The sequence below is a fragment of the Crinia signifera genome, chromosome 6 (genome assembly GCF_055691185.1).
Source record: "Crinia signifera chromosome 6, ASM5569118v1, whole genome shotgun sequence".
NCBI classification, from domain to species: Eukaryota; Metazoa; Chordata; class Amphibia; order Anura; family Myobatrachidae; genus Crinia; species Crinia signifera.
Genome location: NC_139222.1, coordinates 256717085 through 256733602, shown reverse-complemented (window position 1 = coordinate 256733602; position 16518 = coordinate 256717085). Strand labels below are relative to the sequence as shown.

General features: G+C 43.6%; 1 protein-coding gene across 1 annotated transcript in view; it reads right to left on the bottom strand.

Annotated features, from left to right (window-relative positions):
* Positions 1-14649, bottom strand: part of LOC146009767 (alpha-2-macroglobulin-like protein 1) — a 171592-nt gene extending 156943 nt beyond the window's left edge. The window contains exons 1-4 of the mRNA XM_083150228.1: positions 14515-14649; positions 10554-10737; positions 8956-9127; positions 6414-6466 (exon numbers count right to left, since the gene is read on the bottom strand). Of these exons, the coding sequence (XP_083006354.1) occupies positions 6414-6466; positions 8956-9127; positions 10554-10737; positions 14515-14582 (477 nt within the window). The 5' untranslated portion in view covers positions 14583-14649. The remainder of the gene's footprint in view (positions 1-6413; positions 6467-8955; positions 9128-10553; positions 10738-14514) is intronic.
* Between the last annotated feature and the right edge of the window lie 1869 nt (positions 14650-16518).

Sequence of the window (16518 nt, the reverse complement as noted above, 5' to 3'; positions counted from 1 at the left end):
AATTTCCATGTTCATCCTTGCTGCGATTAGTGTTGCTCCAACTATGCAACATGCTGGGATGCAGTTAGCTCCCAGTTATAATGGTTAGACAGATGCCAAGAAAGGGAGGGATTCCACCTGATACAAACACAGGGATACAAGTATGTATTAAATATCTATGTACACCAACAAGTTTGGTCAAACAACACCTGCTATATTCAAGCATCACTAGTTGATGTGCCAGGTCTCAACTGGCCAAAGGTTTGGTGGACAGAACATTTTACCCCTTTTCACCCACTTAGGTTGGGGCAACACATAGTGGCCAAGCGAGTCCAGTGGCGTAACTCCCGGAGGCAATGGAGACATTTGCCGCCGGACGTTAGCCACTAGGGGGGGCACAGAGGAGCCGGCACCAAGCCTGTGAGGTTATAGATAAATACATCTATAACCGGGTGCACCGTAGTAATCAAATGCATATGAACTACAGTTCCTAGCAGCCCTTGCTGCAGGAAGCTCAGGGCTGCTGGGGCTTAAGTTTACTTTCAGTTTCGCCCTGCAGCCCCAGACCAAGAGGGAGCTAGTTGCTCCGAAGGAGCAGGCAGCTGAAAAGGGGGCGGGGCTACACGGAACCAGACTGTACAGTGTACAGTCATTCAGTGCCAGCCCAGGCCCTCCAGCAGCATGGACAGTGCTGGTATAGTGTACTGTGAAGTCAGTGCCAGCCCAGGCCCTCCAGCAGCATGGTGAGTGTGTCTCAGGAAGGTGGACTGTGTGTGTGTGTGTGTGTGTGTGTGTGTGTGTGTGTATATAACCATTATATACTGTGTGTTTTTATCTGTGTGTGTTTGTGTGTGTGTGTGTGTGTGATTATTGTACTGTATGAATGTGTACATGGGTGTGATTAAATTATGTATGCATAAGTGTAGGTATGCATGTGTATGACAGCATGTATATACAGTATGTGTGTGACTGTATATACAGTGTGCATGTGTATAGGTGTGTGATTTTATGTAGGTATATGTGTGTATGGGTTATTTTTTCTTTATCTGCAGCTCAAATTAGTTTGCGTGTGTGAGATTATTTGCATACATTTACAGTTACACAAATGCAGACAGGGTGATGGACAAAACTGCTGGAAACAATAGAGTCGCCTTCCACCGTGTTTCTGTCCCGAAGGGGGCACTTCTCTATTGTCTCCAGAGTCCACCTCCATGTACTGCAGTGTTATTTAGCATTGATTGTGAGTCGCAGAGCGCCATTCAGCGTGATGCTCCTTGACGCAGACTGTTGGGGCTCTAGTGACTGGTCGCAGGCCCATGTGACGGGAGGCGTTTTTAAGACTCTGAGTACATGGATGTTTATAAGTGAATGAAGTGTATGTGTGATTTTTTTAAAGTGGCAGTTAAAGTGTATGTTAAGTGGGAGGTGTGCGTATATGTGTTATTATCAGTGAAATAAGTGTGTGATGTGTCTAAGTGACAGAGATGTGTGTGTAAAGTGTGTGTGTTAACTGAAAGAGATGTGCATGTTTGAGTGAAACAGGTGTGTGTTAAGTGACAGAGAAAGTGGCAGATTTGAGGGGGGGGTCACCAAGGCACGTGCCCCCACCCCTTGTCGTTTATGTGATATTTTTTTTTACATTTTAAACAGCCGACCCTCATACCACCTTTCACAGGAGCCAGCCGACCTGCATGCTACCTCTTGGAGGGAGCCGGGAGCTGCGACACCTCCATGGGACATGGGGCACCTTCCCCCCTCAGGAGTAAGGGGATCCAGTGAGAGAAGGTAATGTGGATCTGTACGCTGCTCCCCTGCACACTTGTACCAATGCTCTCTCTCTTCTCTCCCTCTCTTTCTCACACTTTCTCCCCCCTCTTTCATATTGTTCTTTTTCACACTCACTCCCCCCTCTCTCTAACCGCCATATTGCTCTCTTCCTCTTTCTCACACTCACTCTCCCTCTTTTCTCTCCCCCTCTCACTCCATCCTATCTTCTCCCCCTCTCACACTCACTCCCCCCTCCCTTACTCTCACCCTTCTCTCTCCCACACCTCTCTCCTCCCTCCCTCTTTATCACAATTACTCCCACTCTCGCCCCTATCTCTCTTCACTACCTTTTTCTCACTCCTCCCTCTCTCTCTCCCTCTCTTCTCTCAATAGCTCTCTCACCCCCCTCTCTCTCTTCTCTCAATAGCACTCTCACCCCTCTCTCTCTCTCTCTCTCTCTCACACACCCTCCCTTCCTTCTCTGCCCCCCCTGTCACCTTTTCACTTTCCACCACTGCTTCTCCTCATCATACCTTAGAGGCCAAGAAATTGTTGTGATGCCACGCCCATTGTTTTGGGAGCATGCAAAAATAACCCCTCCCCCTGTCATGGTCCACCCCTGTTTTGTTCTAAATCCGCCCCTGTACAGAGGTGTGTGTTTTCATTGTGTTTTTGTGTATATATTGTGTGGATATATTGGGGGGAGGGGGGGAGGGGGGGGGGGCACCAACATTTATATTGCCTCCGGGCACCTGGGAGGAACTTACGCCACTGAGCGAGTCCCACTGGCTGGAACAAGCCTACATAAAAGTTCCTACTGTATGTGGTCACCCAAACATAAGTGCCAGGGCCGCAGCTGCCAGGTCCAATTTCAGCATGCTGTGGTTTAACAGGACGGTGGGACGACTAGATTACAGAGTCAAACACATACATTTGAATGTATATGTCCACACAGTCCGCTGTGTCGCACTATGTTCCCCTTAAAATCCAGTTGGCAATGGCAGTGGTCAGCAGTGGCTGTTATGCAAGATTTGGCCACAACGCTGTGTGTTACCATACAAAGCCTCCTTCCAGTCAAGCGGGTAACGCTGAACCGGACCCGCTTGGCCTCTACAGTGCATCCGGAAAGTGACAGCCTTATTCCAAAATGGAATAAATTAGTTTTTTTCCTCAAAATTCAACACACAATACTCCATAATGACAATGTGAAAAGAGTTTTTGGGAGATTTCTGCTAATTTATTAAAAATAAAAAACTGAGCTCAGGTGCATCCTGTTTCCACTGATCATCCTTGAGATGTTCCTAAAGCTTAACTGGAGTCCACATGTGGTAAATTCAGTTGATTGGACATGATTTGGAAAGGCACCACACCTGTCGAAATATAAAGGTCAAGTGCATGTCAGAGCACAAACCAACCATGAAGTCAAAGGAATTGTCCGTAGACATCCAAGACAGGATTGTCTCAAGGCACAAATCTGAGAAAGGTTACACAGAAATATCTACTGCTTTGAAGCTCCCAATGAGCACAGTAGCCTCCATCATCTGTAAATGGAAGAAGTTTGGAACCACAGCGGCACTTCCTAGAGCAGGATGACCATCTAAACTGAGCAATAGGGGAGAAGGGCCCTAGTCAGGGAGGTGACCAAGAATCCGATGGTCACTCGGTCAGAGCTACAGCATTCCTCTGTAGAGAGAGGAGAGCCTCGAGAACTCTTAGACCAAGAGAAACAAAATTCTATGGTCTGATGAGTCATATATTGAACTCTTTTGCGTAACTGGCAGGTGTCATGTTTAGAGGAAACCAGGCATCGTTCATCATCCATCCCTACAGTAAAGCATGGTGGTGGCAGCACCATGCTGTGGGGATGTTTTTAAGGAGCAGGGACTGGAAAACTGATTTGAGTTGAGTGAAAGATGGATGGTTCTAGATACAGGGATATTCCTGTGCAAAACCTGTTTCAGTCTGCCTGAGATTTGAGACTGGGACAGAGGATCACCTTCCAGCAGGACAATGACCCGAAGCATACTGCTAAAGCAACACTCGAATGGTATAAGGAGAAACATTTAAATGTGTTGAAATGGCTCAGAGCCCAGATCTCAATCCAATTGAGAATCTGTGGACAGACTTGAAGATTGCTGTTCACAAGCGGAAACCATCCAACATGAAGGAGCTGGAGCAGTTTTACCTTGAGGAATGGGCAAAAATCTCAGTGGCATACCTCCCAACAGTCCCGATTACCACAGGAATGTCCCGGTTTTCGGGGACATTCCTGCGTCCCTCCGGAGGCCGGCGGTGTCCCGCGGCGAGGGGGGGCTGTTGGGAGTCCCCTCTGTTGGCTGCTGAGCAGCAGGGAATAAACGCTGTTCACATGCGCACAGCGTCTATTCCCGCAGCCAGGGAACTGGGAGCATGGCTAGACATACCAACAACCTCTTATTGTATATTATATTATAATGTAATGATCGCATAGTGCATTTGCACCCTTTCTCTCTGTGTAAACCATTTTATTCTCAGCAGATGGCACCTTTCATTACTGAGGGTGTGCAATTTAGAGCCACTGTTCCCTACTATGTATCTGTGTAGTGTAGCAATACACACCTGAGGTTTGAGAAGGCCTCATCTAGATTAGCACCCCTCTCCCCACCACCCTCTATGTTTTTAAGTAGGGAACCAGCATGGACTGCACTGAGACAGAGGCATAATTCCAAGTAGGTCCTATTTATTTGTATATATAGTGTCAGACAATTTGGGGTTGGCATCTGGGCGTTGGGCCCCCGGGCTGCTCTGGCTGGACTGTCTCAGGGCATCACAACTTAAATACACAGTCACTTTTTACATAATGTTTGTTTATTATTTATGTATGCACTCTTTATTTCACATACTCTCTACCTCCAAACATATCGTAGGGACCTCCGTACTTATAATTTTACCACTTTACTATCCCTATTCTTTATTGTGATGCCTGGGGGGGGGGTCCTTAGCTGGATCATATTTCGGGGTTCCCTGCATCCCAGGTGGTGACCCCATAGTGTTAGGGACCTGCTCGACAAGAGGTGACCTGGACGATTGGTGGGCAGGCCAATATCACTGGCCAATGATATACCAACAACCTCTTATTGTATATTATATTATAATGTAATGATCGCATAGTGCATTTGCACCCTCTCTCTCTGTGTAGGGCATGGCTAGAGGCTCACAGAGACTCTGGGTCATGCCCCCATAGCGTCAAAACGGGGGCATGGCCTCATGGCGGAGTTGCGAGTATAGGCCACGCCCCCTTTAATTAGGCCACGTCCCTGAAATTTTCAGCGCGCATCCCCCTGTCCCTTCTTCATCGCTTCTCAAGTTGGGAGGTATGCAGCGGCAAGATGTGGCAAGCTCATAGAGACTTATCCAAAGCGACTTGCAGCTGTAATTGCCACGAAAGGTGGATCTACAAAGTACTGACTTTAGGGGGGTGAATATATATGCACGCTGAAATGTTCTGTTATTTTGTCCTATTTGTTGTTTGCTTCATGTTTTGTGCATGAAATGAAGCAGATCCTGAAACAATCCATTATTGATTCCAGGTTGTGTCGGGAACAAAATATGAAAAATGCCAAGGGGGGGGGGGGGATACTTTTGCAAGGCGCTGTATGTTATCTTTAACCTTGGTACTATTGTATGTAATGTATATAGTACATATTTTTTATTAGAAACAAGTGTATTACCTTAATACGTACGTTTCCGGTAGTATTCACATTACTGTATATACACTACAGAATATGGAGCAGGATATGGTGCGGCACTCAGCTTAGTTGAAATAAAGAGACGACAGGTACTGTGTCGATTTGCGTTAGGGTTCTGACAAGGCACCTGCTCTTCAATTAAACAGCGTGGAGTGCCGGTCCCGTCTACAGCACTACAGAATATACATATGCTTAAGCAGAGGCTGGGTCCGAGCAACTTTGCCACCCCTCCCCCCTTTCCTTAATATGGATGCGACCAAACATTTATTTGATGAGAGTAATACAAATACTCCTCAGCAAATCCCTATGTTTGAGTTACCCTTTATCCTTCCACATGGTGGGGCAGATGTATTAAGCCTGGTAAAGAGATAAGGTGGAGATAAAGTGTGAGGTGATAAAGCACCAGCCTATCAGCTATGTTTGAAAAATAACAGTTAGGAGTTGATTGGCTGGTGCGTTATTACCTTACACCAGTGGTTCCCAAACTATGTGCCTAGGCACCCTGGGGTACCTCAGGAGAGTCAGGACACTTGCAAGGGTGCCTTGGGTTGGTGGACCAGGATCAATTCATATTATTTATGGTCAATGTACCAGGCAAGACCAGTGCTTGTGGCTGCCAATCATAATATATGTGGACAAACAGGAGCAAATCCTGTCCCTCACCAGATAACTGTGACATATAAACACAATGCACTTAATTTAATTTTTTTTTCCTGAATTTCTCAATAAGAATCATTTGGCCTAGGGGTACCTTGGAAATATTTTGATGCTATAGGGTACCGTGATTCAAAAAAGTTTGGGAACCCCTGCCTTACACTTTATCTCCATTTTATCTCTTCACCAGGCTTAATACATCTGCCCTATAGCCTCTGTTCCACCTGCTCTGTAATAACCAGGACAACTTCTAGTTACGTCATTTCATGGCATAGAAGTCGTTACCTTTTTCTCTGCAGCATGGAGTTCTAAGTCCATCAACATCAACCGAAATTTCACTGAAATCAATGAAAAACGATGTCAGGGTAAATATCTTTACTTATCATCCCTATGAGTAATCTACTATTCTATGGACCATACAGAGTATCTAATTCATAACCTGAATTCATAACTCAAAACAGATTGTGGGATTGGTTGTACATAACCCTTTTTTTCCCCCAGAATCATTGTATAGAAGTTTGATAGAGGTGGTTGAAATACAGCAAACGTATACCACTGATTTCCCTGATTTCTGAGGAAGCCCCTGAGGGAAATACATGTGAAGAAACGCATACTGGGGAAGCCATTTTGGAGTCCCCAATCTTCACTTCTATTTCAGTAGCTTTTGACATAGCTGGCAATGGCCAAAGAGGTTTGTCCTTCACAACTGTGCTACTTACAGTACATACATACTGTAGGAAATATGCCTGAATTACTGTGCGTGGTGGAACATAATTTGTTACAAACAGCTACTATTAAGCAGTTTATATACAGTATACTGTAGTTACATAAATAAAAGTATCTGTTTGTCTTGTACTGGGTTTGCTACAAGGCATTTTAAGTTACAGTGTTGCAAACTGGTGAAAGCTATACAAAGCTACAGTATGGTGCTTTACTTACCAAAGCAAACCTACTGTGATTTATCATACTTACTAACAGCACCACACAATGGATTGAGAGTCATTTGCAAGCTACAGTACATGGAATTCAAACTGCAGTCAAATAAATCAGAATTTATCATTTAATGATACATTTGTGTGATCACCAAATATATGATTAAGTTTGACATACTGGATATGTTTAGGTTTTAATATAAAGTAATTTAAATAATGAAACATTTGTATGCAATTTGTACCAACTGAAGTTTGAAGTGCTGCATGTGGATTCAACGCTGCCTGCTGACCATCAAATGATTTGGAAAGAGCATACAAAACTAGACACTCTCAGCAGGTAGGATCTCAATAACGACCGACCGACCCGCGGGACCGCGCATCGGATCGGTATCGGTCCACACCAGGACAGAAAAGGGCCCAATCACCACACAATCTACATCCAATTGGTCGGAATTGGATCTAGATTGAGGGGATCGGGCCCTAGTCGTCCTGGTGTGTACCCAGCATAAGCTTTGCGTGTCCCTTTACGAGAACAGTATGGGCAGCTGACATCCGTTGATGTAAGCTGATTTTTCCGGCAGCGACATCACAGCATAATCTCCATAGGAACACCCAGCGTTGTCATGGGAACACCCATGAAACGCTGGGCGTTCCCATGGGAGTGTTCCCTCGCTGGCTCCCCATGCCCCCCATGTCCATTCGCACCCAGCGTATGCACATGCGCAGAAATGCACACTAGTAAAACATCGGTCCCCCATGCAAACACATGGGAGACCGAGCGAACTACAGTACAATCAAAATTTGTGTGTGTGTAATACTGTAAATGTAATTGTTCTACAAACAATATTGCATATACAGTATACACACACACATTTTATCTTTTTTTCCCCTTTTGGGTTTTTTTTCAGTACATTTACTAAAGCAACAGTTTGTCAAAAAATTTAATCCACAATTCTTTTTAATTAGTAGTAACACTGCCAAGAACTCCCCTATAAATCGATATATTTAAACCACACTTGCTGAGTTCTGGTACGGAGCCAGCTCAGCTCAGCTGGGCATGGAGCAGGAGAAGTGACACACAGAAAATTTGAAAAAGAGACAGAATGGTGCGTGGGGGTCATGTTCATGTCACTGTAGCAATGCCCCTCACCTTGCAATGCCGAGATTACAGGCATTATAAAGCTGGGGGCTTGGCTACGATGATGCAAATCAGCCAGAATTGTTTCAACTGCTGCCTGGAGTGATCACTTTTCTTGCTAACTGGGCGGCCAGGCAGAGGGGGACCTCAAAAACTGTGTAGCAAGAACTCACAAGTAAACATAAACATGGCCATGGCCATGCAGAATAATCATGGGAGCTGTGATGCTGGCACCATGTTTTATGCCTGCTAGAATGTAATCCCACACTGAGACGACCCAAAAACGGTCTCAGTGCATCAACAGGCACTCCCACTACCTCTTCATGTCAGTCATTCTGAGACTGATTCGTTACTATGAGCAGTATCACAAAGGGCCTTGTTGTATGCGCACCGCCACCATGAAGCATGTAGAGTCTGCCGATAACTAATTCCGACACCATTGAAGTTCTAACCGCTTCTGAATCAGACCCAATGATATTTGTAAGATTTGAATTATTATACAGCTTACATTTTAACAGTAACACATATAAGACTGCACCACAGAGAAGTCTTATCTTTTCTCTGTCTGACATGTATGTTTAAGAAATATAGGGGCACTACCAACTTGTAGGATGACCAGTACCCAAAATATGGGCCATAAACTTTGATATTGTTGATTCCATCATTTTTTTTTACAGTCATATCTTATCAACAGGATCTAGTGCACAACCACTTTTACTTTATGTCTACTGAAGAAAAACATCAAGGCCTACTGTACCTGTGTCTCCTGGCTTATATTCGGCTTTATCTGTCTGGATGAAGCACACATCAAATGATTTGACTATGATTATCTTCTTGACCTCCTCTTTGATTCCATTGATGTGTTCTCCTAATGCAGATACATGGAACAACCAGATTGACCAGTCTTCTTCTCCTTCCAATGCGGGGACCTGATGACAAATTAAGGATCCTTCTAAGTCATTATTTGAAGATCCAAATACAGTATGTGCCTGTATTAAATACAGTGGTTTGGGGCTGAAACCCATTGCCCATCCGTGGTGGATTACCAACAAGTTGAAAGTGTGGTAAAGTAAATTTGGCAAAAGGTTGTTTTCCCGAGTAGTCTGCTAGACACTCTTCAGTTGATGGTAATTTAGCAAACTAATTAACTGGTAAATGGTGAGAAGCAGAGGACAACTCTATATATATATATATATATATATATATATATATATATATATATATATATATATATATATATATATATATTTCTCATAGGGCTTTTTAGATAGGATGTTTTCTTGTGCCCTTAAGCATATTGTGGTTGAGTAGAACACAAGTGGATATTCTGATGTGTCATGTGGATTTCAGCATACTGTGCACAATAGATATTAGCAACTCTGCATATGCTAAATCATAAACACAAGGATGAAGTTTGCTACTGCCTTTGTATTCATTACTCCTCCGACAGACAACACTAGTGCTTCTGTACTGTAATTAGAAGGTGGTCATACTATTGCACACATCTGATCTGTCTCCTGAGAGTGTCATGAGACCTAGATTTTGCATCTGTCTTGGGGCTATTGCAGGGTTGCCTACTTCTACAGTCTCCTCTCTGGGGGAAGCCCAGAGAGGAGACTGTCAGCAGAGCTGTGGGGGTGTGGCCTGATATCAGCATCATCAAGCTCCGCCCCAGCCCTGCAAATACCAGGATTTGCAAGTCTCTGATGAGGGGGTGGGGCTATAATGATGTCAATTTAGCCCCGCCCATCCCAAAAAAGCAGTGAATCACGGTATGAAAATACTGGAACCCTGGGTGAATGGGTGGGCACCTCGGAATCTGGGAGGTTTGCCCACCTTTCTGGGGGGCCCGAGAGGGGGACCCGATTTCCGGGACCCTCCCGGCCATTCCGGGAGGGTAGACAACTCTGGGTTAGTGTAAGTTGTAATACAAATGAGGATTGCTGAGGCTGCAAACATATGAATAAGTGGCTGGCATAAGCTTCGACTTGAAGTTGCAATGGCTTTTATAAAGAAGATTATAGGGGTTTATGCAATAGGGTCCAGGTTGTGCAATTCTGTCAATCTTGTTTGCAGATTTAAAGTGCAATAATAAAAAAAGATTTTTTAATCTATTGCTACTTTAAATCTCTCGGAATTGTACTGCTTCACAGATTTTATAGCCTTATTGTCATTCTTGAAAATACATGTTTTTATTAAACATTTTTAAAAAAATACAACTATGGTTAACAGCTATTTTTTTATATAGAAGTAAAAAGTAATTTATTCAATTACTGTATTTACTGTAAATTTGTAAGTTTCAAAGATATCACAATAGCAGTTGGCAAACATTTAATGTATGGACGTTATCCTCACCTGGAAAGTGAAACATTGGAAGAAATCTGGGGTGGCTATTTTGTGGTCAACAACAACTTTAACTTGGGTCTCTTTCTGCAACTCCAGTCTAATGTTAACGTCCCCCTTCAGGCCAAGGAAGGTGACACAGGCTTTTTGCTGTGATTCCTGTATCATCCATACAGGAACTGTGATCACATAATACCTGGATAGACATAGGATACACAAAAATAGAGAACACTTAGAAATTGATAAATTGGAAAGTAAGTTCTGACTAATAAGCTGTCAAGACTGTGTTTCCATATATATGATTGTTTGAATATATAAAATAAAATAAGGAGGGAAACTTTCCTTTTCACTGTTGTGTTAAGCCATTGTCCTGAAAGAGATCACCATTCCCAGAAATTGGCTCCAAACTGCCCTCGCCATTCCCAGGTTGGGGTGCTGTGGCCTGTGACTACATCTCTTATATATTTAGCCAGATCTGTCACTCATCCATTGTGTGTGTATCGTTCCCACCCAGCGTTCTACACAAACCCACCCCCCCAAAGGAAAAAAATTGTCCTTGAGTCCTCCCACCCACCCTTATGTTGTATAAACAAGACATGCACAGTTTAACAAACCAATCATTTCAGTGACAGGGTCTGCCCCAACTGCGGCTGAAATGATTGGTTCATTTGGGACCCCACAAAAAAAAGGTGGTGCTATGTCTTCTGCATAAGTCCAGGGATGCCCTATTTGCTGTATGCAGTCCAGGGGTGCTGCTAAGTCTGTCGTATCAGTCCAGGGGTGCTGCTACAGAATGTTTGCTGTATTAGTTCAAGGGTGCTGCTTAGTCTGCTGTATCTGTCCAGGGGTGCTTCATGTTGATAGACATGGAGGACAAACAATTGAAAGATCAGGAACCACTTCCTACTACTAATGCTGAAGCTACTGGCACCAGTCATGACATTATCAATGCAAATCCATCAACACTGTCTGCTAAGGCCGATTCCCAATGTCATAGAGGGCATGAAAAAACAAATAAAATACATTTAGGGTGAGGTATTGGAGGGTGATGATGACATCTTGCATCTGTAGAGACAGTTTGTATTGGGAGAGTTAAATTGTTTCTTTTTTTGTGGCAGCCCAAACATACAAATCATTTCAGTCTCAAGACTTACTGTAGCAGCTTGACTGATAGGGCAGTCAGGGCAGCACCCAGGGTATGTATGGCACACAGGACAGTACCCAATGACAGCACCCCTCTCCCTTGAGTGTTGGACCCCAGGACTACTGACCGCATCTTCAGTTGAAAAGTAAATCAATTTAATTGATATAGCGCACTTTCTCCAACCGGACTCAGGGGACTTTTATCTCACACTCGTCTGGATTGTATATTCCAGTCTGTTGTCTTCAACCTAACTTTTAGTTTATCACCCCTGTACATCACCCTTGATGTAGTGTTGCACAAGGACTATTCACTCCTGTACAGCAGCCCAGGACAGCACCCCTGTAATTTACAGCATACAGGCAGCACCCAATTATGGGACAGACAGGTGCAGCACCCAATTACTGTATGAGGCAGAAAGGCACAACACAGTTATTTGCCAGATGGGGCAGCACCCCATGACTTATATGGCAGCACCACTGGACTTACAGTATATTTACAGCAGCACCACTGGACTTATATACACAGCAGCACCACTGGACTTTTGTATGGTAGCACAGCTCTATGGCAGAGAGCACACAGGAAGTCAGTAACCCTACCTGGACTGATATAGCAGAGACATCAGCACCCACCCCACACCACCCACAGACAGACAGACACACATCCATCCACTACCCTCTCGAATGGCGGACTGAAGAAGGTGCCAATTAGCGGGGAACTTATACAGAATCCAAAACCCCCAAGAATCCGACAGTGGGAGGATGATGTTTTGCCTCGATCTGCGGTTGAAGTCTGGAGTAAAAACCCAAGACAGACTTGAATCACTGCTCGGATTATGAAGTCTGGGGGTGGGGGGGATGGGGGCGGGGGGTTGGATCTGGGGGTCTGAATCCGCCCATCCCTAACACAATAAGTATATATATATATATATATATATATATATATATATATATATATATATATATATATATATATATATGTTAAAACAGAAATAGCCATCAATAATTCTATGCTTTTATTACACTCTGTTTTCTTAAATACTGTTATTATTGCTGCAGATGGTGTTAGCTTGTTGCACAAGGTACTAGCCACGGCATATGAAACAGCAACCATTTTGTGAACTATGACTTGCATAAAAACATTATAAAATGGCTGAAGATTCAGAACAGTGCTGTAAAAGTGATTTCTTATAGAGAATTGTTTTTGGTTTTAGAAGCTTATGAATGTGATGTTGGTAGTATAGTGGAGCAAGGACAGCCAGCTAGTCTATACAAACTTATCAACAATATGAGAACAGGGCCACACATGCGTAGACCCCAAGGCCACAGAATCTTTCCCTAGTAACAAGTAAGGTGGATGTTGGGTGAATGATGACATCATGATTGAAAGCAAAGCTTGCCAATAAGACTCAATGCTTATGAGTGATTCATTGATTAATTAATGTGATTAAGGTTTAAATATCAGAGTTAAAGAAGGAAGAGAGAGGCATTTGAGGAAGAACAGGGGAGCATGGGGCTGGAGGTAACTATGAAATGAGGTTTAATGGCTGATCACTGTTCTTGAAAGGTTTCCATTTTTATTTGATTTAGAATTACTGTTTAAGTATTAGCTAATCAATTTTATGTTTCTTGTGTTAGTCTGCGTTTGCAAATACCTGTAATTAAGCTATTTTTGAAGTAAAGCATTTTCATACTTTTTTTACAAGTTTGTGTTGGCGTGCAATTATTTCAGTGTTTGTCATTATATTTAAGGGTTATAAAGTATACATTAATAAGATATTGTGTTATATATATATATATATATATATATATATATATATATATATATATATATATATATATATATATATATATATATATATATATATATATGAGCACAAAGGTATAGGTAAACCTGCGCTAGTGTATAGCCAACCACCAGCTGTAACCAATCAGACAGTCCACTGATTGTAGAAAACACTAAGTCCGTGGTGAGACTGCAGCAACCTCCAAGAAGCACTCCGGACTCCGGGAGTGAAAGGGGTAATCTGTTCAAAAACAAGAAGAGGTGCGCCTCATAGTGTAAAACCGTATTTATTTTAAAACACAGACAAGTGCAGGTACACAGATCAATAAAGACTTGTACCAGGCGGATAACCGCTGTGGGCTGGTTACCACAAGGTTTGACATAAAACTCCCAGGCAATAACTCCTACCACCTTCCAAGGCGCCGCTGGATCTCGAACAGACTGCCGGCTAGCCACCAACACAAGCAGCGTATCAGCGTGTAGGCGAACGTGGATGGAGCAGGAGAAGCCGGGTGCAAGGAAAGCTGTCGTCACTAGCCCTGCCCTAATGCATTTCGTATCCAAACTTCGTCAGGTGACTAGCCGGCAGTCTGTTCGAGATCCAGCGGCGCCTTGGAAGGTGGTAGGAGTTATTGCCTGGGAGTTTTATGTCAAACCTTGTGGTAACCAGCCCACAGCGGTTATCCGCCTGGTACGAGTCTTTATTGATCTGTGTACCTGCACTTGTCTGTGTTTTAAAATAAATACGGTTTTACACTATGAGGCGCACCTCTTCTTGTTTTTGAATATATATATATATGTTGTCCTGGGGATCGGCACTACAAACAAACTTACAACTGCCGCTGTTGCCTTCTCATAACTATTCTGTATATCACCAACTTTGGAGCAGCACTCGTAGCTCAAGAAATAAACACTTTAAACGCTAAGGTAGATCAACGATTAAATTTTTTCTATTTTTTTTTTACTATATACTGTATATATAAATTGACCCTTTTTTTGTAGCTCTTTATAATGCAAAGCATGAATTTACAAGAATAACTGACTTACGGGTCTGATGCTGATACCCATGCTGAGCTGAAGGTGACCAGCCATATGGACACCAGGAGAAACTGCATGTTGGGTCACAGATCACCTGCACTGAAAGGATTGTCTGCTACAGTATCTTATATATTACCCGCCACCCCTGGCTGTAACCATCTGAGGACATTAAACTTCTGTGGGAGACACTTGGCTGGATAGAGCGATTTCAGCACATGACCTCTAATTTGCTATAGATGTTGGGTTAGTGAATGCGAGCCAATATACACAGACATAACCGACTGTTTATCTACTTGATTTATTTAGTTTCAGACATTGTTAGTAGTAATATGAAGCAATTGGATCTATCTGTCGCTTTCTGCAGACTCATTTCTCATTCCCTCCATCCACCTCTCCTCCCTACGCCAGTTGACGAGGTATCATGCATCTGATTTCATATTGCATGCACTACTTCTCACCACTGCTCACTACTTCTCACCACTTTATTGCATGCATATTGGTGTTTATTACTGCCATATGCAAGAATAAATGCAATTAAAAATGCAAAGAGCACACCATCCGGTAAGAGCTTTGCATTGTGTTGTGAGGCGTTCCATCATGTGCTATCCTGTCTCCAGAAAAGTCTGATTTATGAAGACTATAGGTTCTAACTGTTTATTATGCCTGGATTAGCTTTAGCAGCTTATATACATTGATACCCAATGATGCAGGCATTGGAGCAGTACATGGTTTAATTACCAGACATTCTGCTTATACTGGTCCTGATGTCAATTTTGTTTGTGATCTATTACACATGATTTTGACATCTAATTACTTTCTATTTCATCTGAAGTTTTATTTACAGGTCCAATGTGGCCCCATCATACGCCAATCCCTACATGATGCGTGTTGAGCAAGAATATGTATTTCTTATTTATGTTTGTTTATATTGTAATGGTTCTGTCCTAATATAACCGCTATCCATTTTGGATTATTGATTGTATGCATACATGCCTACATCTGCCTCATGCTTGTTTTTAAAGTATTTTAAGTTGTTTATGCGTCCTGGTTGCCATGGACACAGTCGGATGGGGGTGATGTCATTTCCTGTGCGCCCTTCATCCGGCTGTAGTCCTGGGAGCTGCTTGTATGTGCTTCATGGGGGGGGGGAGGGATTTAAGGTGAGCATTATATGTATGTTTTGTCATTGCCTGAAGACCATGTCATAATAAAACATTAAAATATTTGTCAGGAGAGGCCGCGGCTGCGAACGGCAGGTTCTCTACTCACCCCTCTGTGCCCTCCGGCGGCTCTCCTGTGGTGCAGCGGGTCCCGGGCGGCTGGTGGTCGGTGGCAGGGTGGCAGTGGGAAGGCTCTGTGAGAGCCTCAGGTACCAGCGGCAGCAGTGACTCCGTCGCCATCTTGGATATGGGCAAAATGCTCATTTGGCCAGCCACTTCTGTTTCTGCCCCTCTGAGCTGGTCAGCCAATGGTAGCTGTTCCATAAGGATTTAGGGCCTAATTCTGATCGGATCGGTGAAACGTGCGTATGGTCCGTCACACCGCGCGTTTTCCGTACACTCACGGTGAGCGCAAGTCCGCCCAAAGAACAGCCGCACATGGATGGTCACAGACACGACAATGGGGAGTGGCGTACACCTAAGCGTACGCCACAGTGCACAGACCGATCTCCCTCTTAGCCACCGATACCTGGCGTACATCTGAGCATATGCCACAGTGCATGGACGGATCTCGTCCATTTTCCCACGACACCTTCCGTATATCTGAGCGTACGCCACAATGCATGGACGGGTCTCTTGCCTTTTTCAATGGAAAACTCAGCGTGTGTCACCGATCATGAGAGGAAGCGTACGTCAGTGCACGGTGGCGTACCCATCACATATATGGGCCTGCAAATATTCATAATTCATAACATAATGTATGTTCTTGGGAAAAAATATACAGATTGTGTGCAAAATAGTGGCCATGGACTTAGGACATTGCTCCACCATTGTAAGTAGAAATTGAGTCCAA